The sequence below is a fragment of the Phyllostomus hastatus genome, unplaced genomic scaffold, assembly GCF_019186645.2.
Source record: "Phyllostomus hastatus isolate PE091 unplaced genomic scaffold, TTU_PhHast_1.1 phas_contig_34, whole genome shotgun sequence".
In the NCBI taxonomy this organism is placed as follows: domain Eukaryota; kingdom Metazoa; phylum Chordata; class Mammalia; order Chiroptera; family Phyllostomidae; genus Phyllostomus; species Phyllostomus hastatus.
In genome coordinates this window covers 24,112,937-24,138,875 of record NW_025333857.1, presented here as the reverse complement: position 1 = coordinate 24,138,875, position 25,939 = coordinate 24,112,937, and the positions used below count along the sequence as shown (strand labels likewise).

Below are 25,939 nucleotides of genomic sequence, written 5' to 3'. Positions count from 1 at the left end.
CATTTCTATAAAGTGTTTTAATATTAAAATTTGATACTTAAAACATGTATAAAATAATTTGTAGAATCTGAGGTGCTAAATGCTATAATGTTAAGAGGTTTTGCAAAGGAAATAAACTCATTTCTTTAATATATAGGGTTCTGCAGAAATGATGACTGCTTGAGTGTGGCTGGTAGGGTATATGAATGTCTTGCATGAGATGGACAGCAACTTGAACATTTTACCTAAAATGTTACATGGTGTGCTTGAGTGTGATATTGTTATGTTACAGAATTACATGCTTATGATTTTCGTAACAAGATTTTGTAATAAAAATGGGGCGTTATTTGTGCAGGACCCTGTATAACAGTAAGTTTTCTTACATGTGGGGGACTTCTGAATAATTAAAGAAACAAACTTTACATAAAATTATGTTGAGAGGCAAAACTTTGCATATGACTAATGCTATCTACTATTCTTTGCTTATTGAAAGCAAATGACCTATTTTCTGGGAAACAGGTGTCCATTTTCTTCATGACTAATACCATGATATTCAAATTGTAAACTAGGCATAAGAACCACTGTTGTCATAGTCTATTTCCCATCTTTAGCCACACACACACACACACTCCTAAGAACCAGGAAAAAGTCTTTCTTTGCTCTCTCTCCCCCTTCCTCCCTCCCTCCTTCCTTTACTGATTTACTTAAAACAGCATAATCTAACAAAACATGTCCTTTGACCTTAAGTTTCTGAGGGGGTAAGCAAATTGTCAATAACTGACTAAAGCATCACTTAAGACTGTTTTTTCAAACTTTTTCCCTCACAACCCATGGTCAGAAATACATTTTACATTGCATGCCAGCGAGACACACACACACACACACACACACACACACACACGACTGGAAAGTTTCATGAAACAATATTATTACTATCTTGGACAGACTCTTAGAATTTTTTTTCTACTTTAACTTTGTTAGCTTACAAAAGAAATGCTGGTCATGCAATCCACTAAACTGATTTCATGATTCACTAATGAATACCACCTGCTTATTTTAAAACACTGGTATGACAGTTATTACATACAAAAGTCCATTCACTAAGAAACGAGTGGAGACAAGTATCAGCATCAGGTCAGATCTGTTCTTAGATATATAGTCCCAGGACAAATACTTTGAGGGACTGAGGAAAAAAAAAATGAGAGGGATAAATAGCAAAGACTAGCATGACATCAGTGGAAGAATGATGATATACTATTATACATCCGCATTAAATAATATGTACAAGCAATGGTAGAAAGGCCTCTAAGTAAATAGTAAATACACATTTTTTACTGAATATGCTGGAATCAAATTTACTTTATATTAAAAAAATCATCCTAAGAATATCATTAAAAATACTCTATTTTGAAATACTAAAAGAAAAACATGTTTATTTTCTTTCACTGTTCATTTAAAAATATTAAACCTTTATTAATTAGTAACTTTCAAAGAAACATTTCCAAAAGTAGGATTTTTACTGAAAAATAGATGTGTTTACATTTCTGGATATATGTAACTGTTAAACTCACATTACATACTATCAACATTTTCATAGTTATTACTCCTTCATTTTCTTCTTTAACTTGAATTGACTCATAGAAACTTATTTTAACATAATTTTTATTTTTGGCAATGAACTATTAGGTTATAAAACTTTTGGAAATGGACTGGATACACTAATACAAAGAAATTTTTAAAGAAACAATTATCTGTTGAAGAAAACACATCTCACAAAATAGAAGATAGAATATTTAATTAGAGTGAGATTCTGCTTATTTTAGTACTTCAGACAAAACCTCTTCATATAACCATATGGAAGTCATATAATTACTTTTTTCTTTTTGCAGAAATGTTTAAAGACAATTGAATTAACCTTTAGTTAACATTCTCTCTAAAGTTTATATCTAGCAAAGAGTTAAAAGAATTATTTTTCAAATTAACAACTTTACCATTTCTACAGTGCCAAAATAAATAAAAATGGATCACCAAGGCAATATATCCATGTACATATATAATTTGCTCTTGGGAGACTTTTATTTACACATTTACTTTTATATATATTTCTATTAAAACTACTTCTATAAAACAGCATAGTACATAAAAACAGGTTTTTTTTGAAATACTAGCAGATTACCTCATAAGTACTAGCTCTGTCTACGCTTGCAGGAAAAAGTCAGTTGGAAACATTTCATTGAAAGTGTGTGTGTGCTGTGAGAAATTTAGCCAATTTCCTGATGAACAATACAAACACCAACACAAAAATTAAACTAAAAAATGTTGAGAGAAAATTGAAACTCTTACCTGAAATTCTGGTACAGTAGATGACTTTGTGACAGTTTTCCTCTTCTTTGTGATTGCTTTTTTAGATATGGATTTTTTTCCTTTTAAGATTAAAAGAGAAAAGCTTCATAATGCTGTTAATAGCCCATTAACAAAAAAAATTACACAGAACCTTGAAAGTTAAATTATAACAGATGGATTCTAGTGAGTCAAATACAAATGATGAATCAAAACAAGCCCTAGTAAAAGCAAACATTAAACTGTAACTACCTGTAACAGACATATTAACAAATGCTGCTTTCCTTATGTAAGAAAAACTATTAAAATCTCCAATGTGTTGCACACTAATCAGTGTCTATTGCCTTAAGGTTTGGTAAAAAAAAAAGTCACATTACTATAATTCAGTTAAAATCTAAATCATAACTTAAAATGAGGTCACGTAAGGGGAAAAGCCCTTACCTTTAACAGTAACTTTTGTACTCAGGAGCCTGCATAGAATTACACTCTGAAGACTATGGTCTACTTAGCCAATCCAATGTAAAAATACTCTCAATTGCTCAGGAAACAATGTCTTTCTATCCCTTTAGTTCTGCATTCACCTAATCTTTCCTCAAGGGCTGCCTTTGGCAGTATTCAGTAACCAGTTTTAAAACAAAGTAAACACCTCCCTTTAAAGTGCACCTAATCATTTGTGCAATCAAAAAGTACTGGGGAAAAATAAACCTGTATTTTTCAAAAATCAAATTCATAGCATATACTGAAGTATATCTATTCTGTCTTTCACTGACAACAGAGAAATATACATGCATATAACCTCTATTTTTAGTAAGGATCATGTTGAAGTAAACATGTCATTCAGGTCTCTGCCCATTTATAATTGGATTGTTTGGTCTTAAGCTGTATGAATTTTTTATGTATTTTGAATATTAACCCCTTGTCAGAGGTGTTGTTTACAAATATCATCTCCCATTTGCTTGGCTACCTTTTTGTTTGGTTGTCAGTTTCTCTTGCTGTGCAGAATCCTTTTATTTAGATACAGTCCCATTCATTAATTTCTCCCTGTACTTCCTTGCTTTTGGGGTCAAATTCATAAGACTTTCTGTAAGATCAAGGTCCATAAATTTATTACCTGTTTTCTTTTATGTAATTTATTGTCTCAGATCCTACATTGAGGTCTTTGATCCACTTTGAATAAATTTTTGTACATGGAGACAAACTGTAGTCTAGTTTTATTCTTTTGTATGTGGCTTTCCTCCAGCACCATTTATTAAAGAGAATTTCTCTTTTCCATAGTGTTTTTGGTGTCTCTGTCAAAAATTATTTGCTGATACACACGTGGTTTTATTTCTGGGCTCTCAATTTTCTTCCATTGGTCTATGTATCTGTTTTTCTGCCAATACCATGCTGTTTTGATTATCATAGCTATGTAGTATAATTTGAAATCAGATAGTATGATACCTCCAGCTTTATTCTTTTTTCTCAGGATTGCTTTTGCTATTCGTGGTCTTTTTGGTTACACACAAATCTTATGATTTTTTTTGTTTTATTTCTTTAAAAAGTGACATTAGGATTTTGATGGGGGATTGCATTATATCTGTATATGGCTTAACTATGTTGATTCTTTTAATCCATGAACGTGGACTATCTTTCCATTTCACTGTGCCTTTTTCAATATCTCTTAATAATACTTTGTAGCTTTTAGTATGTAGGTCCTTTACACACTGTGTTTATTCCTAAGTATTTTATCCTTTTGGGTTCCAACTGCAAACAATTATTTTCATTTCTTTCTCTTAAGTTTCATTGTTAGTATATAGGAAAACAGTTGATTTTTGTATTGATTTTGTAGCCTGCTACTTTACCATATTTACTTGTTTCTAATAGTATTTTTGGTGGAGTCCTTAGGATTTTCTATACACAGAATCATGTCATTTGCAGAGTGATGCTTTTACTTCTTCCTTCCCAATTTAGATGCTTTTTATTTCTTTCTCTTGCCTGCTTATTCTGGCTAGGACTTCCATAACCATGCTGAGTAAGAGTGATGAGAGTGGCCTCCATGTCTCGTTCCTGACTTTAGAGGAAAGGATTTCAGTTTTTAACCATTTAGTATGATATTGTCTGTCCGTCATATATTGTCTTTATTATGTTGAGATACTTTCCTTTTATATTCATTTTATTGAGTGTTTTAATCATAAATGGATGTTGTACCTTATCAAATGTTTTTTCTGCATCTATTGAAAAAATCATGTGATTTTATCCTTTGTTTTGTTAATGTGGTAGAGTACATTGGTTGATTTGTATATGCATTCTTGTGCCCCTGGAATGAATCCCACTTGATCACAATGTATTTTTTTAATGTATTGTTGTATTCAGTTTGCTAGTATTTTAAGATTTTTGCATCTGTATTAATCAGATACTGATCTGCATTTCTCTTTTTTGTTACCCTTGCCAGATTTTGGTATCAATGTTATGTTGGCTTCATAACATGTGTTAGGAAGTATTGTCTCTTCAATTGTTTGGAAGAGTTTGAGGATAGGTATCACATCTTTGAATGTTTGGTAAAATATACTAGTAAAGCCATCTGGTCCTGGACCTTCATTTTTGGGGAGGTCTGTGATGGTTGTTTCAATTTCCTCACTGAAAACAGACAATTTGATTGCAACATTTTATTCAACTTATAGATAGCCACAAGGCACAGTTCCAGTTTACAAATTACTTGTATTTTCTTTTGTATTCCTCTTTAATTATATCACAGAATGGTAATATAGGCAAACTTCTAACTCAATAAAATGCATTCACTATGCTTGAACTACAAATTTTGAGTCATTGAGGTGCACATGGGTTTTATTGTCTGGCTCTAATAACTACCAACCTGCTTTCACGTGTGTTTGCTTTTAATTAAATTAAAATAAGCTAACATAATTTTTTATTTGCTTCTGTGCTTACACAGTAGCTATATATCAGAACTAACTCCTATAAAAATAGGTAAGTGGATGGGGTGTTTAAACAAGCAACTTTCAGGGAAAAGTGATTAAATTCTTGGTATCTCTAAAATGTAGCTAGTAATTACTAACTGATTTCTAAACAGTGCAATAGACATCTCTCAAGGGGACTCATGGATCTCAAAGCCAGGGTGCCTTTCCTCCATATGCCACCTTTACTATTATTTAAAATTCATGAGAAAAGATTTAATAACCTTACTGATCTAAAGCTGGGAAGGCTATAAAACACCAATTTGAAGAAAATGAAAATCTTCAGCTCCTCCTTTCCCCACCCCCAACTCCAGCACTACTATAACTAGCTTTTTAAAATCACTTTATTTTGTGTTTGTTTATCAGCATAACAGAGGTCACCCTTGAATTCTCAATGAATTTCATACTGTTGCCATACAAGCACTAAACTCAGGTACTGAATTCTCAGTTAATTCTAGCAGCCATGCTATTTGAATGAATTAGGAAACTGAGGTGGTAAGTAAATTAAGTCAAGAGAAAGACCAGTATCATTTGATTCATATGTGGAATCTAAAGAAAAACAAACAAAATAGAAACAGACTCATAATTACAGAGAACAGAGTGATGGTTGGGTGAAGAAAGGGGGATTAGGGGACTGGGTGCAAAAGATGAAGGAAATAAGCACAAATTGCTAGTTACAGAATAGTCACAAAGATGTAAATTACAGGATAGGGAATATAGTCAATAACAGCACAATAACTATAAATGGAGCCATGTGGTATTTGAAATATTGGGGGGACCACTCTGTAAAGTATATGATTGTCTAACCACTACCTATACCTCTAAAACTAATTCAGAATAATATTAAATGTAAAGTGTAATTGGAAAAAAAAAAACCCCAAAACTGAGATGGTTACCGGGCATTTTCTTTCACCATATCATTGGATACTTAAATGTTATTAAATAATTGGAGGTAGTGCTGCATAGTGCTTTTAAGCTTGAGTTTTAGAACTAAACTACCTGAGTTTGAATACCAGCTATAACAACCTACTAGCTGGAAGTCCATGAACAACTGCTTTGTTTTCTTATGCAGTTTCTTCATCTATAATACAGGGAAAATATTACCTACTTTATCAGAATTAAATGAGTTAAAACATGTAAAGAGTTTAGACTATTGGTAGGCACAGTAGGTGATCAGTAAATGTTAGTTATTTTCTACCATAGCTACTAGCTATGATGTTAAGAGTCTAAACAAAATATTTATCATAACCTTCTTCAAATTCTTTTAACATATGCATTTATTTTAGGTCTTGCTCATGCCCTCTTTCTACCACTACTTTGTACATATATCAATTATTGTAACACTTATTGAACAGTATTATAGTGATATATTTATGTTTGTCTTCCTTACTAGATTGTGAATTATTATTTTTTAAATTTATTTTTAGAGAAAGGGGAAGGGAGGGAGAAAGAGGGAGAGAAACATCAATGTGCGGTTGCCTCCCAAGCGCCCCCAACCAGGGACCTGGTTGGTAACCCAGGCATGTGCCCTGACTAGGAATCAAACCAGCGAGTCTTTGTTTCACAGGCCAGCACTCAAACCACTGAGCCACACCAGCCAGGATTAGATTGTGAATTATTCATAACAGAAATTGCATTATTTATTTTGTATTTACAGCATTTAGCATATATGAGAAATGATCCTTAAATACAAGAATCTTACTCTTCATCAGAAATTTCACCAGTTTGGGGATAGGAAAAGGGAGCAGGTTTACCATGCTTAAGGTCCACTGGAAACCATTTTATAACAAAAAAAATATTGACAATAACTTTAAATAATTTACACAATTCTCCAAACTTTCACAACATGACCTAGGAGTGGTACTAAGAAAACTAACATTTATTGAAAGCTTACTATGTAAGGTGATTTATATAAATTACCTCATTAAATCTCAAAATAACCCTCCAAGGTAGGCAATTCCCCATTTTAATATGGGATAATTGAAGATCAAAAAGATTACTTACTCAAGTATCACCTGTAAGTAAGCAGCACAGACAGGGATCCTAATACAAAGTCCAAGTTCTATTATGCAATTCTAACCTCTCAAAAACCATAGTTACCATTTATTGATTCCTACAACCTGCCAAGTACCATGTTAGGTACTATGCTTTGCTATTCAAATTAATCTTTGTAATGACACAGCAAGGTAGCTATCACCCTTTTTTTTTTTAACAGATAAAGAAAATGGCTATAAACAGGTAAATAAATCATTGGAGGCCTTGTACTAACATGCACTGGAGTATGTATTTGCACTAGATTTATCTCACTTCAACGCTGTGCTCTTTTTAGTAGTAAAATATTGCATTCTTTCAAACTTTCTGCAGTGAAATAAAATGCTCCCAACTGACTTCAGAGCTTTCCTTTTTATTAGGGTTAGAAGATTCGCACATTCACTATTACTTAATACCTTCAGTCTATACCCTCATAAAAACAATTTGAACATAAAATTTCCTGTATTCTTCAATATAAATTGGCTCTTCTTTTTTATTAAATACTTAATTTTAAAATGGAGCATGGTATACTACAAAACCATACAACCTTTATCTGGTAATCTATTTTTGTTTCAGGAAGTTACATACTGCCTCCCAGTGGACTTCCACTGCCCTAAGTCACCTGGTCCCATAAAACAGAATGTAATTCTCATATCGAGGATTGTGCCTAAGTCAGGAACAGTTTAAAATATACACAGAATTTCAACTTAATTCTTGAACTTAAAACACAGACATGGGCAAAAAAGTTGAGTATCTGCTTATACCAGGAAAATGGATAAGAACACCTTAACATGGCCTGGTAACTTTTGTTACAAGTGCAGCCTAATGAAGCTTTTTAAAACTATACTTAGAATAGCTCAAGGGAAAAAAAAAAGGCCAACTTGAGAGGGAAAGTATAACTGGAAATATATTTTATACTACACTATAATTTAGGCACAAAACTCTTCTAGAATGTGGAGATATACTTCTTACTAGAAAAATGAAGGTGACTATAACCCCCAATCCACCTCTTTCTACAGTCTGTTATTAATCATCTTTACCTTTCCTCCTTCAACTGGATGCCCTGCCTGTCTTTCAACACCCCTGACCCCTTGGACTATTCAGGGACTTTCACTTCAAATGCCCTCCTAGATTTGGCCTTCCCACATTTAAGAATGATCCCAACACATTTCCTACTCTTTCAGTGTTTTCATTTTAGGAATCATAGTGAATGAGTAATAAGAAATTAATCACCATTAAAAGTAAAAACCCAATGCCATTTGTATTATTAAATAATATATCTGGGAAGTGCTTAGAATGTTAAGCTACAACTAGAGTTGAAACTTGACTTTTATTTACTATATGTGCATGTCTTGAACTAATATTTATATTCTATATAAACATTGAACTATTTTATATAAATCTTGAACTAATATTTCTATATTCTATAGAAATTTCTGTAATGTTCTAGTTCTAAGTAAGCAATTTGGTTTTTAATAAAACAGTTAATTTCCTCCTATTCTCTTGAGATTTCTAATCATACTGGCAATTTTTAAAACCTATCTCATAATTCATTAACTGCTGAACACCTATTTCTTTTTTCTCCTTTAATTTAGAATTTTGAATCAGCTGTCAAATTCTGCTACTTATTGCAGTATCTCTCTCAAAGTGTTATTATTGTCTGTAACTGTTATAAAAAAGTCATATAATCATTTATCTGGATTTATAATTTCCTCTTTCTGAAGATACCTTCTACTCCTTCACCTAATTCTTTTTATAGCTATTAAACGATGTCCTAATTATCTTGCAAGATCCTTTCTCCTAATCCTGCCACTTATTAGCTGGGTGACCTTGGACACATTAATAAACTTCTCTTTTTAAATCTATAAAATCTATTTAATTGGAAAAAATAATAGCATCTACTTTATGGAGTGTTTATGAAAGTTAAATGAGACAATTTGTATAAAGGCTTAATTAGTGCTTGGCACATAGTGAGCATCAGGTGAGTATTTGTTTTTGTGGGGGTAGGATATGGTGTGAGAATAGAGGGTAATAAAATTAAAGGACACAGAGTAAAGTTTATCCTTTTACTCTCTTATACCTTGGCATCTTGAATTGGTCTTCTAAAAGTTTTCTTCATAAAGACACAATAGTTAAATTCTATAGTGCTATTAACACAGAACTATACAGTCTTTTTTATAAATATGGGCTGAGATGTAACCAAATATTGCAGATTTATTTTCTCAGTCATTCCCTATAAACCAGTCCATTGCTTTTTATACATTTTATAGATATTTCATATTCTTCTGCTTGTACTGGGCTCATGATTTAATTATTTAAACTAGTACCACCTGCTTAGAAAGATATCCCCCAAAAATGGCACATTCTCATCATTCAAACAACTTCTAAAACCTCAACTTTTCCTTAAGTGTTTCTCTGTGTTAATATTTTCAGTGACAACTGACTTAATTATATCACCGTGGTTTTGCTCACATTAACCATTTTTCATCTATCCAATCTGCATTATTTTCAAAGCCTGTCTTCCTCACAGAAAGGTTCCCAGACTATTAGCACACACTGATTTGCCCTCATTTGATTTGACATTTTATTGTATAGTCTGTATCATATACTTAACAATTATTAAAATGAGGTTATTTACCATTTTGAATCTTAATTTCTTCACCTGTAAGAGAATAGTGCCACTTGCCTTATTTCTTTTAATTAGTTTAGAGAAGCTACTACAAAATCACCTGGTTAAAAATAATGACAATGTGAGGAAGAAAAAACCCTCCAAATCAAATTGGCTGTAATGAGTAACTTAAAACATCATAAGCTTTTTGTAATAATTAATGTATCTTCAACAATTTCTGTTTCTCCAGGCTTTATAAAAAGTCTTCTAATTTTTTAAATTTCTAATTAATTTCAGCCAACTCTACCTGCTCTACACTATCTATAATAATATATTATTGGAAAGAAGCAAAATGTCCAATAACAAGATTGGTTAAATAACCACAAAAAACACATAACAGAATCCTGTGTAGTTATTTAAGATGATACTGCAGAAATCTACTTATTGCACAAAGATGTTCACAGTATACTATTAGATGGGGGAAAAAAGCAGATTGTTAAATGGTATGTACAGTACAATGCTATTCAAAAATATAAATACTTTGAAAAGGATATGAAAGATACATATTAAGGGGTTAGTCTTAGTATATCTTGGTGGACCATACTACATATGTATACTTATTTATTCAATAGATTCCTATACACCGCTAAGTGCTAGGAATTCAAAACCAGAAATAATCCTTCTGTCCTCAAGAACGTTATGGAATACTGAGAAACAAAACATAAACAAACAAATGGAAAAGCTAATCTTTATACAGTCAAAGCTTGGGCTTTTTTTTGTCATTTGTTCATGACATCATCATTTTCAAAACTGTACCCAAAATGTTCAGTAATTCTATCACATAGCTTCCTCAGGCTGGAAACAGATTCACTGTAGGAGAAAGAAGTTACTTTGTGTCTTTATCTACTAAAGTTATGTATTTGATATTCACTTGGACAGAACTAGTACAGGAGTAATAACATTCTTTCCTTAAAAAAAAAAAAAACCCTCTCGATTTACATATAATTACTAGTTAATTATAAGATCAAGAGGTCATAAACAAAGGATCAATAATCCCAAGGTTGGCCATAAATTTAATCTCCGGTGGCAAATACAGTTTACAACTTTAAGCCATAAAACACTGCTCTATGTAATAAAGACTAACAAATATAGTACATTATAATCCAAAGTAATGGTCTCAAAGTTATTAATCAATGGTCTTTCCAAGGTTTATATTAAGTAAACTTTTGACAATTACAGGAAAATGCCTTTCCAGAAAAGTCAACTCAACCCTAAAATCAACTCTATGATGACAAAATACACATTAAAAATAAGTTTAACCACATATGTTTGCAGCTGGTATATAAATATTTTCTAATCTTTCTCATCTATGTAAAGCAATGCTTGCCTTCTCAAAAGCACTTTCGCTGACACCTTACTATCCTTTCAGATTTACTGCTATGTTAATTGTTAAACTTAATTTTAATCAAGTCTAAAAAAAGAATGTTACAGAGTAGGGGGAGATAATAACCAAAATAACTTAGAAATAAGCGTAACTGTTATGAATAATTGTTATCAATGAGTATTATAAACAAGAAGTATCTGGTGCTATTAAGTATGCACATTGAGGAAAATGTCAATGTTTTTCTATTTTACAGTGTTTCCAAGAGTAAGAAACATGCTTAAATAACTAAAAATGAATTCAAAATTTAAAAAAGCAGGAAGAAAACTCTAATTCTGAAAAATAGATAAAAATACTTATAAGCTGCAAAACTGCCTTGTACTATATTAAAATTATCAAATCATTTTCAACCAATCTGCCTTTGTGCCTTTTACTAAAAATTATCTCCTGTTATAATAAAAAGACTTAATAAACTTGGAGATTAAACCAAAAATTAAAACAGAAAAGGGACCAGATTAACCACAAGGAGAATTTAGTACACTCTAAATTATGGTTCACAAATTGGTCATTAATGACACAGCTTATCTCAAAGGATATTCTACGCAATACTATTATTTGGGGGAAGAAAAGGGCTATGTGTTCAAATAAAATTGAAAAATACTAAGTTAAAGAAAACTAAACAGTTCTTTTTCTTTAAGACTTTCCAAAGTGCTTAACATACAGGCACAGAATCAATTATGTATCCACAATTCTAAAGTCCAAAAGATTCTGAAAACTAAGGTTTTAAAAAATTGACAAGGTAGCAAAATCTGACCTGAACAGTTAGGAGGTTTGCATTTGTTCTGACTATTCATACATTTTTTTTCCCTGTAGAATTTATGTATATGATTATAGGGGATGCCCCAAGCTCCACTGAGGATGTTATTTAATAAACAGTATATACATCACTAACACCGTTCTAAAATCTGAAGATTTCTGAATTCCAAAACATATATGGTACAAGAGTTTCATAAAATGCATTGTGAACCTGTACTAATGTGCAATGTGAATCTATAATCTGTAAGAGGAACAGCTCCCAAACTTGTGACAATGTAACTCACTCTTAAAAAAGAGAAAGGAAATACATACTGAATTAAGAGTATGCCCTAAACTGACTATAAAAGGCTACACAGTGTCTCATGCCTAATAAAGGTTAGGACAAAATGATGTAAAACAAATGTTTTGTTGTTATTAAAACATTTTATGTAACACTGTAATGACAGTAAGTTCAGTATCTGATAAAGAAAGAGAATTGGCCTATGCTTAACCCAGTGCTAACAATAAACAGAGAAACTGTATTTGCCAGATCCAAGTATTTTTGTCACTGGAGGCTGACTTTCTAAAATTTGCTCTGAAGATAAAAATGAGAAAGTATATAGGCAAGTATGTTATTTTCTTCTATTTCATGCCTGTAGGCCTTTCCTCCTCAACTAAATAGGCACAGAGAGGGTACACAAGTAAAAGCTGATTTTGCTTCTGACTTTTTTCATTCACTTATCTACAATAGGAACTGAAACTATCAAATTTTCTTTCTGATCTACATTCTATACTTGTATTCCAAAAATGTAGCAACACTTTATTTGGTTACAATATAAATTCATTTAAATCCAATCTGTAGCAATTAATATTTTTATTCTGTTACATCAATAATGATTTTACTTTATAAACCACTTTAATTCATAATTGACTTTGAACACATGAACAGTAGGTCATAAATAAACACTTAATAAAAGGTTTTAGAAAATAATGGTATTAATAAAGTAATACTACATACTTTGGAATTAGAAAACTTTTCAAATTTATAAACATTATTTAATATTTCAAAGACTAACATTTCAGAGAACTTGCCAAATCAATCAAATTAAATTTATATAGCCTAATGGATTGCCTGTAAATTTAAAAGGCTTATTTCTGAAAGTTAAAATATTGTGGCTTTTTGTTGCTTGGATCAATGTGGACCACTTTACAGTTTTCAGTTCAACGAATTAAGCCTGTTCTTGAAAGCAAAGTTTATACTACCTATTTATCAATGATACACTATATACACACTTAAAAATACATTTAATTGTATTTAATGATTTAAATAACTAAGGTATAATAGCTACTATAGCAGCTAAACTAAATTCACTCCCTCATTTGCTAACTCATTATCAAATTACTGCCAAATCTTAATTATCTTTGTTATGGAGGGAAGTAATGAAAACTGAAATGCACAAATAATGATGATAAACCACAACTTATTTTAGTACGCTGTTCAAGTTTTTCTCAATCAGGAACTTTTTGTGAGGGGTAATTAAGTCAATTATCTGCTTTTAAATGAGACATTTAAACTGATTAAAAGGCTAAGAATAAGAAAATTAAAAGCACCTGAGTAATTAAGAAACAGAGCAACCAACCACTGTACTGACTTTATTTATATTTTTTTGTTTTACTGTTTAAATAGGCTTGAGACAAATATATTATTTAAATCCAGTGTAAGACAAACTTATAATTCCTTTTATAAAATTATGATTCATGTCTTATTAGTTGATATAGCTCTTTCCTTATATTTCATAACATTTTCCTGGATATGCAAATACATACTGAAACAGAGTGCTGAAAAATATATGATGTGGGAAAAAACTGAGATCCAGAAAGATAATCTTACCTTGGTTTAAGAAGCTAGTTGCTATGAACTTTAGTTCTGGGAATGCTCTCTCCTGATATGTGTTTTTTTCCCATTGCATTGCACTGCCCTTACCCAAGAGAAAAATCACTTCTCATCAGTGATGGAAAGCATCATTTACAAAAATATTGGTCCAAAGAAATGTAAATACATAGTGTCCAAAGATTTTCAGCTGAGAATTAAATTAAAATGCATTGTACCAGTGGTTTTGTTGTTGTTGTTGTTAGTAATAAAACCTCTTCTGCTCTGGGTTTTAATCATGGAGAATGATATAAAACTTGACTTTTACACACACATACACATGCATGCATGCACAGGTGCATCTATGTGTGTTTCATTCTGTTAATGATAACCAAAGGAAAAAACTTAAATGTAATTCTTACCCATTTGTGTTAGCTTACCAGATTTGTGCTTCTTGTGTTTTGCTTTCTTTTTGATGATCAATAACTTATTCTGGATCTCAGGTTTGTAAGACTTGAATGCAAGAGAATGAAGACCTTCCCTCTTTCTTTGTAAGTTTTCACTCAAAACATCTTTTAATTTCTTTTTTTTCTTTTTCTTCTTTTTTGCTCTCATTTTAGTTAGCTTGAGTTTCTTGTGGCTCTGCAGTGACTGCTCTAATAGAATATCCCTTACAACTTTGTGGCAGTTAATTTCCAGATGATCTCCGTGACTTCCATTTACATGCATTTGGCAAGACTTGAGAGCATTCTCTTTTAATGGACTGGGTTCAGGCTTTACTCTGGAAGTTTCACCGTATCTTTCATGATTTTCTATGAACCTTATTTCACCTGGACTGAGAGGTTCTCCAAAGCCAGTAACTTCCCCTGGACTCCCTGGTTTCTCTAAATTTTCTTTACAACAACCAGTTTTCTTAATTTCACATGGCCTATGAATTCTAATTTCACAGTTGGATTTCACTTCCACTTCAACTGGGATGTCATGATTATCCAAGTTCATTTTAGCAGGGCAGCAAGTTGGATCAAAATTAATTTCTTGTTCTTTTTTGAAGGCAGAGGGCAGGCCTTCTCTACTACATCTATGTTCTCCATTACTTGTACTAAAATAGTCACACTTCAATTTCTCCAGTTTAATCCGAGGTACTCTTTGTATTTTAATGGATGGAATTGGAAATTCAGGGGCCTGAAAAGGTCTTTGCTTATAAATCCGTACATCTGCACCACAGAACTGTGGAAAATGTACATAAGCATTCTCCAAATAATCGTAACCAAGGATAACTTCCCTGCATTCATGAATAGGCTGTCCAAGTACAGCATCTTGAACTTCTTTTTGTGTTTCATACACAAAATCACAAAGACCTTTAAGTAACCACACTTTTTGTTGGAAAGGTAGTTCGTGAAAAGGTTTTTCTTCCAATGGACTAACTTCTCCAAGAACTTTAAAAAACTGAGGACACAACCCAAGTTTCTCGGCACAGCTATTGGGATTTTCAGTCTGCCCTACAGCAGTGTACCACTGCTGTACTTTCTGTCTCAGTGCTGCTTCCCAGGTCCTGTAAGGCAAAGTAGGTCTTCGATGTAAGGTAGGTCTGCGATGAGGAGGACTTAATAGAGAAGTCATTATTTTAGATAAAAAAGCATTACACTGAGGCATCAGAAGACAACGTTCCAATTCGTAAAAGACTATTTCTGGCAAATTTAGAATTTGCTGGGCTAAACAAAGAAAATGTCCAATAGCTGGAATTTCCCACATGGTCTCCATACAAGTTGGAGCTGCTTGAGCTAGAAGTCTTCTTTCCCATTCTTCCATTTCCTTTTGACTAGCTTCTTCTGCTTCTTTTCTCTCCTGCTCCCGAAGCCTAAAGAAAATTTAACAAAATATATTATTGTTTAAAGTAGAGAATGACATAAAATAATAAATTTAAGTATGTCACGTTTATCTTTACTTAACTAGGCAACTGGCTGTCCAGTGTTCAGTATCAGTACAAAGTATCCCATTAGATGTACCATTTTTTTAGATGAAATAATACACATTTAACTTGATCATGAGTTTTATTGATAGAGGATTAACAATATTGCCACTCAAAGTGAAATTCTTAAAATGTGTATCAATTTCAAAATAAATAAAATTTAAAGCATGTTTATTAAACAAAGCAGTTTAGTGCTCTTTAGAAGTAATGTGGCATCATATAGGAGCTGTTTATGTCCTTTGAGCTTTTAGTTCCATTCTTAGAAAGTTATGCTAAGAAAATAATTCAACACAAGCAAGAAGTTATGTGTTGTCAGTGTTAACAAAACAAGAAAGAAGCTGTATTACACAACTGGAAAATAAGCTAGCTATATTATATAGCCTTAAAATTATGAGTAACATGTATAAACACAAAAATATCAGAATACAACACTGTACACAATAAACAATAGCAATAATAAAAATATGCATATGATGAACAATGACATGATAGCATATAAAAAATAAATGCCTCCTGGGTTGATATAACTAGATTAAAAAATGGGCAAAGGACCTCAATAGACATTTCTCCCAAGAGGGTATGGCAAATGAACAAGCTACATGAAAAGATGCTCAACATTGTCACCCATTAGGGAAATGTACATCAAAACCACAATAAGATACCAATTTAAACGCACTAAGATGAATATTATAAGAGAGAGAGCAAGTATTGGTAAAAGGGTGGATAAGTTGGAAAATTCATACACTGTAAAGGGTACAGCTACGTTGGAAAAGTGTTAAAGTTTCTCAGAAGTTTAAACAGTGTTATCCTGTGATCCAACAATTCTACTCCTAGGTTTATAACCCAAAAGAATTGAAAATTTATGCCCACACAAAAGCCTGAATGTAAATGTTCATAGCAGCATTACTGATAATAGCCAAAGAGTGGAACCACTCCAAATGTTTTATCAACTCCTGAATGAATAAAATGTGGCATATCCATAAAGTAGAATACTACTTGGCAATAAAGCAAATGAAGTGCTAATAAATATTACAACATGGATTAACCTTGGTAACATGATACTAACTGAAAGAAGCCATCTATGAAAGTCCACATATTGTGTAATTCCATTTACATGAAATGTTCACAAATCTACAGAGACAGAAAATAGAATAGTGGTTTCTTAGGATTGGGGAGGTCAGAGAAAATAGTTTTGACAGTTCACATCTTTTTTTTTTGAGCTGATGAAATGTTCTAAAATTGTGGTGATGGTGGCACAACTCTGTGACTATACTAAAAATAACGTATTTTTACATTTATTTTAAAGTATATTTTATTGATTATGCTATTACAGTTGTCCCATTTTTTCTCCCCTTTAGCCTCTTCTGCCATCTGAACACTCAAACAATGATAGATATTCTTTAAAATTTTGCATTTTTTTCAAATGTGATTACAGTTTTGAATAGCTTTATGTTTTTACTGAATTAGAGTGATGGTAGACTGGCAGAATCTAGCTTCTGTACAAAGCTGGGACTCCAAAAGTCTGAATAATCAGTAAGAGGGTGTACCAGAAATCTCAGTCCCTTCCTTTGTCCCCAGCTAAAAGACTATAAGGATAAATTGTCTTCACAAATAGAAGTCGTGAATAGAAGAAAAATCCTTAGAATGTACAAGTTGAATCTCATGTGAATTTTTTGCCCACATTCATATTTCCAGGGTGCTCAGGAAAACATCACACTAAGAATGAGTTTAATGTGGTCTCATTCCAAAACTGTTATCAGCTATTTGAACAGAAAAAAAACCAAAACCCCACAAAAAAAAAAAACTCTTAAGGCATGCACCTTATTCCTAGATCTTCAAAAATCTCACTGATAGTGCCACAAGAAATGAGTTCATTGTCAAAGATAACAAAATATAAAAGTAAATAAGGTACCATGGAAGAACAGGAAAAAATATATGATCCAAAAAAACTTCAAATAAATTACAAGACATGAAAAAAAATTAAAAACATGTGTAAGGTGAAGATCATAAACAACAAGGCAGTTTTGAAAAGGAATTTAAAAAACTTCTAAATATCAAAACTACAAAAGTTAAAAAAAATTATAATAAGCTCAACAGCAATAATGAAAGTCAGCAGACAATGAAGTATCTTTAAACGAACTTAAAAAGTAACTATCAATGTAAGTTTCCATTGCAAGCAAACATAAATTTAAAAAATGAAGACAAACAAAAACTCACATGTGTGATACACAGAACCCCACCTATAGGAAATTCTAAAGGATATATTTGTACATCAGATGGAATGACAGAGATCCTTTACTGAAGATCAGGGATAGGAAAAGACCAAAAAAGTGGTATAGGTTACTCTATATAGACATAGCATAAAATAATACTTGTAAGTTTAAAAAAGACAAAATTTTAGGTTTAATATTTTATTACTATTTTAAAATTATATTTTATTGTCTATGCTATTATAGTTGTCTCAATTTTTCCCCCTTTGCCACACTCTCTCAGGGAATCCCCACACCACTGTCCTGTTCATGGGTCATGCATATGTTTCTTGGCTAATCCCTTCACTTTCTTGCAAAAGTCCCCACCTCCTTAATCCACTCTTACAGCTGTCAGTCTGTTCCATGTTTCTATGCCTCCGACTCTATTTTGCTCATTAGTTTATTTTGTTCATTAGAGTCCACATATAAGTGAGATCACATGGTATTTGTCTTTCATTGACTGGCTTATTTCACTTAGCACAATTGTCTTTAGGTCCATCCATAATGCTGCAAAGGGTAAGAGTTCCTTCTTTTTTACTGCTGCATAGTATTCTGTTGTGTAAATGTATCACAGCTTTTTTGTCCACTCATCTACTTATGGGCACTTAGGCTGTTTCTAGATATTGATTATTATAAATAACACTGCTATGAATGTAGGGATGCAGATAGTCTTTGGAATTGGTGTTTCAAGATTCTCAGGATATATTTCCAGAAGTGGAATTGCTGGCTCAAAACCTTTTTAAGAGCCTTCCATATTGTTTTCCACAGTGACTGTACCAGTCTGCATTCCCACCAATAGTGCACTAGCATTCCCTTTTCAACTTATCCCTACCAGCACTTTTTTGTTGATTTACTGATGATAATAGCTATTCTGGCAGGTGTGAGGTGATATCTCATTGTGGTGTTAACTTGCATCTGTTTTAGTAAGTAGTGATGTTGAGCATATTTTCACATGTCTATGGGCCATCTGTATGTCCTCCTTGGAGTAGAGTCAATTCCAGTTCATTCTGCCCATTTTTTAATTGGATTGTTGGTCTTCCTGGCATTGAATCATGTAAGTTCTTCATATATTTTGGAAATTAAATCCTTATAAGATGTATCCTTAGCAAATATGTTTTCCTATACAGTGAGCTCCCTGTTCATTTTGATAATGGTTTCTTTAGCTATGCAGAAGCTTTTAAATTTGATGTAGTCCATTTGTTTATTTTTTCCTTTGTTTCCCCTACCTGAGGAGAAACACTGGCAAAAAATTTGCTATGCAAGACATCTGAAGTTTTACTGCCTAAGTTTTGCTCTAAGAATTTTATGGTTTCATGACTTCCATTTAAGTTTTTTAATCCAGTTTGAATTTATTCTTGTGTATAGTATAAGTTGGTTGTCTAGTTTCATTTCTTTTTTTTTTGCATGCACCGGCCTAGTTTCTCCAACACCATTTATTGAAGAGATTATCTTTACTCCAGTATATGCTCTTGTGTCCTTTGTCAAATATTAATTGACCATGAAAATGTGGTTTTATTTCTGGGCACTCTGTATTGTTCCATTGATCTATATGCCTGTTCTTATGCCAGTACCAGGCTGTTTTTATTAGTGACCTTATAGTATAGTTTGATATCAGGTATTGTGATACCTCTAAGTATGTTTTTTTCTCAAGATTGCTGTGTTTTTTGGGGTATTTTTAGGTTTCATATTAATTTTTGTTCTAGATCTGTGAAATATACTATTGGTATTTTAATAGGAATTGCATTGAATCTATAGATTGCTTTGGGTAGTATAGGCATTTTAATGATGTTATTTCTTCCAATACATGAACATAGTGCACAAAGTTGGTGTGGAAAAAGTCCAGCCATTGTTAGTAAAACAAGAACGATTTACATGACACCGATGTAACCTGGCAGTCAAGCAGAGTAGACTGGAAGGCACATGCATGAACAATGACAACTCCACTGTAGTAGTCAGTGGGGATAGGAGACACTATTGAGCAAGCATGTGTTCTGTGTGGCTATGGCATTCAAAATGACTGAAGGAGTAGAACAATGAATTTGCATCCTATTTTGCGTTAAGCTTGAACATTCCTCAGTGGAAAGTATTTGGATGATTCATATGGCTTTTGGAAACAATGCAATGAGTGCAGTACAGATAAAAGTGTGGTGTAAATGCTTCAAAGATGGTCAAGAATCTGTTGAAAGTGATCCACATAGTGGAGGCCCACAATAGGCAAAACACCTGAGAATGTTGAACATGTATGAGTTGCAATGAACAAAGATCAGTGAATGACAGGGCAAGACCTAGAAACTGATCTGGGAATTCCAAAAACTACCATGTCTGAGATTTTGATGCAGAATCTTAGTATGATAAGTGTTGTGGCAAAATTCATTCCACAGCTGTTAGTACCAGAGCAGAAGGAACATCGTGCTGCAGATGCTGACAACTTGATTCAAGCTGCTACCAATGATATAGATTTCCTCAAGAAGGTCATAATGAGATGAATTGTGAGTCCACAACTACAACACCCATGAAAACCACAATAAGATATCACGAGAAACAAAGGCCCAGTGTCCCAATGGAATTCACCTGGTTCTCCATACCCAAAGGTGGCGTGGGAAAGTCACACCAAGATCAAGATCATGTTAACTGTGGTTTTTTTTTATTGCAAAGAGACTTCAGACCACTATTGAGATTCAGGAAAATATAACAGGGTAGCTAATGGTAATTCCAACAAAGGATTTTGAACAGTCAAAGAGATGTTGGGAGAACTGTGTGAGGTTGCAAGGTGCCTACTTTGAAGGAAACTGAGGCATCATTATCCTATTAAAGTGTTTGTTATATCTTGTATCTTCTTCAGTAAATCCCGATTTTTCATACACATGGATGGATACTTTCTGAACAGACTCTGTATGCTTCCATTTATTTGATTTGTTAATATTGTACCAACCTTGCATCCTCTGAGTAAATCCAACTTCATCATGGTGTATATTTTTAATGTATTGCTGGATCCAGCTTCCTGCATTTTGTTGAGGATTTTAGAATCAGTAAGATATTGGCCTATAACTGAACCTTCTTTGTTGTGTCTGTCTGGTTTTGGAATTATGATAACACTGGCCTCATAAAAAGAGTTTGGAAATCTTACCGTTTCTTCAATTTTTTGGAATAGTTTGAGGATAGGTGTTAGTTCTTTGAATGGTAAAATTCACACGTAAAGTGATTTGGTTTAGGACTTTTGTTTGTTAGGAGTATTTTTATTACTACTTCAATTTCATTAGTTATCTGTCTATTCAGGTTTTCTGCTTCTTCCTGATTCAGTTTTGGATCAGGAATACGAGATTATATGTTTCCAGAAATTTATCCATTTCGCCTACATTGTTCAATTTCTTGGCATATAGTTGTTCATCGTATTTTATCACGATCCTTTGTATGTCTGTGATATCAGCTGTTACTTCTCCTCTTTCACTTCTGATTTTATTTATTTGGGTCCTCTGTTTTTCTTGATAAGCCTGGTTAAAGATTTGTCAATTTTATCTTTTCAACAAAAAAGCTCTTGGATTCATTGATCTTTTCAATTGTTTAGTCTCTGTGTCATTATTTTCATTCTGTTCTTGATTATTTCCTTCCTTCTACTCACTCTGGGCTTTGTTTCTTGTTTTTCTAGTTCTGGTTAGATTGCCTGAAATTTTTCTTGTTTCCTAAGGTAGGCCTGCAAGACTGAACTTCCCTCCCAGGACTGCTAACGCTGTGTCCCACAGATTTGGGGTTGTTGTGTGTTCATTTTCATTTGTTTGAAGGTAATTTTTTTTCTTCCTTACTCTCAATGATAACATTCATTATACAGTAACATGCTCTTTAGCCTCCATATATTTGAATGTCTTTTGAGTTTTTTATTGAGGTTGGTTTCTAGTTTCATGCTATCGTGATCTGAGAAAATAGCTGATATGATTTCAATCTTCATGAATTTATTAGGACTTATTTTGTATCTAACATGTGGTCTATCTTTAAGAATGATCCATGTGCACTTGAGAAAAATTTGTATTCTGCTGCTTTGGGATGAAATATTCTGTAAATACCAATTAAATCCATTTGATCATAAGTCATTTAAGGTCACTGTTCTCTTATTGATTTTTGACTGGGAGATGTATCCAATGGTAACAGTGGGGTGTTAAAATTTCCTTTTAAGGCTGTATTGCTGTCAATCTCTTCCTTAATGTCCACCAAGATGTTTTAATTATATTTAGTTACTCCTATATTGGGTACATATATGTTTACAAGGATTATATCCTCTTGATGGCTTGATCCCTTTACTATTAATAGTGACCTTCTTTGTCTCTTGTGGCTTTTGATTTGAAATCTATTTTTTTAGCTGTAAGTATTGCTACCTCAGCTTTTATTATTTGTTTCCATTTGGATGGAATATTTTTTCCATCCCTTCACTTTCAATCTTTGTAAATCTTTTGTTCTGAGCTGGGTCTCTTATAAACAGCATATGTATGGGTCATGTTTTCCTCATCCATTCAGCTATCTTTTGATTAGAGCATTTAATGCATTTACATTTAAGGTTATTTATAGGTACTTACTCATTGCCTTTTTTTTTCTTTATACCTATGCTCTTCTATTTCTTCTTAAAGCAGTTCCTTTAACATTTCTTGCAATGCTGGTTTGGTGGTAATGAACTCTTTTAGCCTCTTTTTATTTTTTTTCCTGGAAGCTGTTTATTTTGCCTTCAATTTTAAGTGATAGTCTTAGTTGCAGGTCCTTGCTTTACATTACTTTGAATACTTCATGTCAATCCTTTTTGGTTTGAAGTATTTGTGTTGAAAAATCAGCTAAACAGCCTCATGCAAGCTCCCCTGTAGGTAACTGCTTCTCTTTTGCTGCCTTTAAGATTGTTTGTCTTATAACTGTCATTTTAATTATGATATGTCTTGGTGTGGGTCTCTTTGGTTTTGTCTTGATTGGGACTCTATGGTTCCTGAACTTGTGTGATATTTTTCTTTCACCAGATTAAAGTAAAGTTTTCTGTCATTACCTCTTCAGACAGATTTTCTATCCCTTACTTTCTTCTCCTTCTGGTACCCCTATGATGCAGATATTGTTAATGTTCCAAAGTTTTTTTTATACTATCCTCGTTTTTTTAAATTCTTTTTTGTTTTTGTTGCTCTGATAGGGTTTTTTCTATATTGTCTTCCAAATCACTGATTCAATCCTCTGCTTTATTAGCCTACTTTTAATTCCTTCTATTGTATTATTCATTTGATATTTTATTCTTCATTTCCAACTGATTCTTATTCTTAGTTTCTGTGTCCTTTTTCATGCTGATGTAGTTCCCACCAAGTTCCTGCTGTTCCCATAATGTTTCTTGTATTTATCACTAAGATCCTTGTGCATCCTTATAACCATTACTTTGAACTCTATGTCTGATAAACTGCTTGCCTCCATTTCATCTGGCTCCTTTTCTGGAGGTTCCTCCTTTCTTTCATTAGGGGGTTGTTTCTTTGTCTCCCTGTTTAATTGTCTCTTTGTGTTTGTTTCTATGTATTAGATCTACTTTGACTCCCAGTCTTTGTGGGGTGGCCTTATATGGTAAAAGTCCTGTGGGAACCAGTAGGGCAGTTTCCTTGATCTCGAGTTAGATGCTCTAAGAATGTCCTGTGGGAAAGTTTATGTGGGCTCTCCTGATGTAACTGGGTCTTGTTTGCTGTTGGCCTATTCGTGGGTGAGATCTCCCTTGGCTGGCTGACTGAGAGGCTTAACCCCAGTCAAATCTTGAAAGCTATTGTACAGGTGCTGACAGAACAAAGCGACACAAAAACAAGTAATAAACCCCAACTACAGCATAAACAACAAAAGAGAGAGAATATGAAAGGAGAAAAAAAATACAAGATGACAAAAGTAAGGAAAGACAAAAGACAAATGAAAGGAAAGAAGAAAAACAATGAAAATAAGGAATAGAAAGAAAAATTGGAAAAAAGAACAAAGAGAAAGAAAAATAAGGAAAGGAAAAGAAATAAATTAAGAAAAGAGTAAAATAAGAGATATAAAGAAAAAATAGGAAAAACATTATAAAAGTAAATAAAAAAGCTATGCAATAGAAAAAATAATGAAAATAATGAAAAGAACTAAGTGCCTTCCTGCTGAGATCTCCCTTTGGATATTGCACTGATATTGTCCGAAACTGGTGTAAGCAAATGTCAGATGCTGTCCACCTGTGGCCCTCAGTAGCCTATTTGAAACTATAAGTGATCCACAACCTGTGGCTGTCTCCACCTGGCTGAGCAGCACACAAGAGAGGCCAAGCTGCACTCCAAGGCTTTCTTTTACAAGCACAAGGCATGGGGTGTGTCAGTAAATGTCCTAAAGCAGGATCTACCTCTGCCTGCCTCTGCCTACTTTCAAGCAGTCAGTCTTAGTCACTGAAATGGCTATTTCTGAAAGGGCTTCTGGCAGACTCAGGAGGTTGGGATCTCTGGATCTCTCATGAGAAGAAGGTACTGTTTGGACCTCAGGGAAGTTGGTGGGTGTGATCCTCTGCCCCAGAGGCACAGGTCTGTATCTTTTCCAGATTATTTCCATGAACCCAGCAGGGTAAAGCCATTAGTAGACAGACAGGTGGGGCCTCCAGAGTCCAGAGTTTGGGTCTGCCAGAACCCAGGAGGGCGTTACTATCAGCTCTCCATGAGGAGAAAATGCCAATCCTATTCCTGGAAAAATGTAGAGAATGACCATGTCCCAAAGGCAGTCTCTGACACTTGTTCAGTGTGCCTATTTTGCTGTGTCTTCAGCATGGATTAAGATGCACGGGAGGGTGAGTGGGGTTCCAGACAGTGAGGCAAACAGTACCCCAAAGGGTGGGGTAACTGTTTTTCCCCAGGCTGATTCCCTTGGGAGGCGCTTACACTTCTCAAGAAAAATGACTGCTGTGATATCAGGTGATAACCTTGTACATGAGATCCCCGGCAGCCAATGCCCCACTTCTCTCCTCAATGTCTCCAACTCTAGACTCTCCCCAGGCACTTCCAGTCTGCACCACCCTCCCCTTTGCCCGAGCCCAGGACGAGTGTCTGCAAATGGAAAACTTATGCTTGGTCCCTTAAAAAATGTGCCTTTGTATGTAGTGGGCTCCAAAACAAGGTAAGATTAAAATATGTTATAAAAACAGCAAATAAGCTGGACAAAAAGTGATTCAAGTTAAGTGTTCTAATGTCCTTGTATTAATGAGAAAGAGGGCAAAAATACTAATTTTAGGCTTGTATAAGTTAATTATGCATGTGAAAATTTCTAGAGTAGCTACTAAAATAATAGACTTGATAACAGTCAAATTAGCAGAGATGGAAACATAAAAGAAAAAATAATATAATAATCAAATGTGGTGAGATGCAGACAAAGCCGTATTTTGAGGGAAATTTATAGATTATAAAAGGATACTTAGTTAAAAGGAAAAGTTGAAAATCAAATATGCTTATTAAAAGAAAACAAACTATAAGGAAAACAGCAAATCAAACTGCAAAAATGGAAAGATGACAATAAAGAGCATAAAAAGAAAAAGAACTCATGGGCATGGGCAATAGTGTGATGACTGCAGGGGTGGGGGATGGTGGAAGTGGAAGAGAGTATGGGGGGAATAAATGGTGATGGAAAATAAGATAAAAGAAAATTAAAAAAGAAAATAAAGAGCAGAAATCAATGAGCTAGAAAACAATATACAATAGAAAACTAATAGAATTCAAAAGTTGGTTCTTTACGAGCATTAATGAAAATGAAAGCCCCTTGGCAGTACT

General features: G+C 33.3%; 1 protein-coding gene across 1 annotated transcript in view; it reads right to left on the bottom strand.

Moving 5' to 3' along the window:
* The window catches only part of KIAA2026 (KIAA2026 ortholog), a 131,494-nt gene that overhangs the window by 50,782 nt on the left and 54,773 nt on the right, over nucleotides 1-25,939 (bottom strand). The window contains exons 4-5 of the mRNA XM_045840495.1: nucleotides 14,396-15,813; nucleotides 2,323-2,402 (exon numbers count right to left, since the gene is read on the bottom strand). Of these exons, the coding sequence (XP_045696451.1) occupies nucleotides 2,323-2,402; nucleotides 14,396-15,813 (1,498 nt within the window). The remainder of the gene's footprint in view (nucleotides 1-2,322; nucleotides 2,403-14,395; nucleotides 15,814-25,939) is intronic.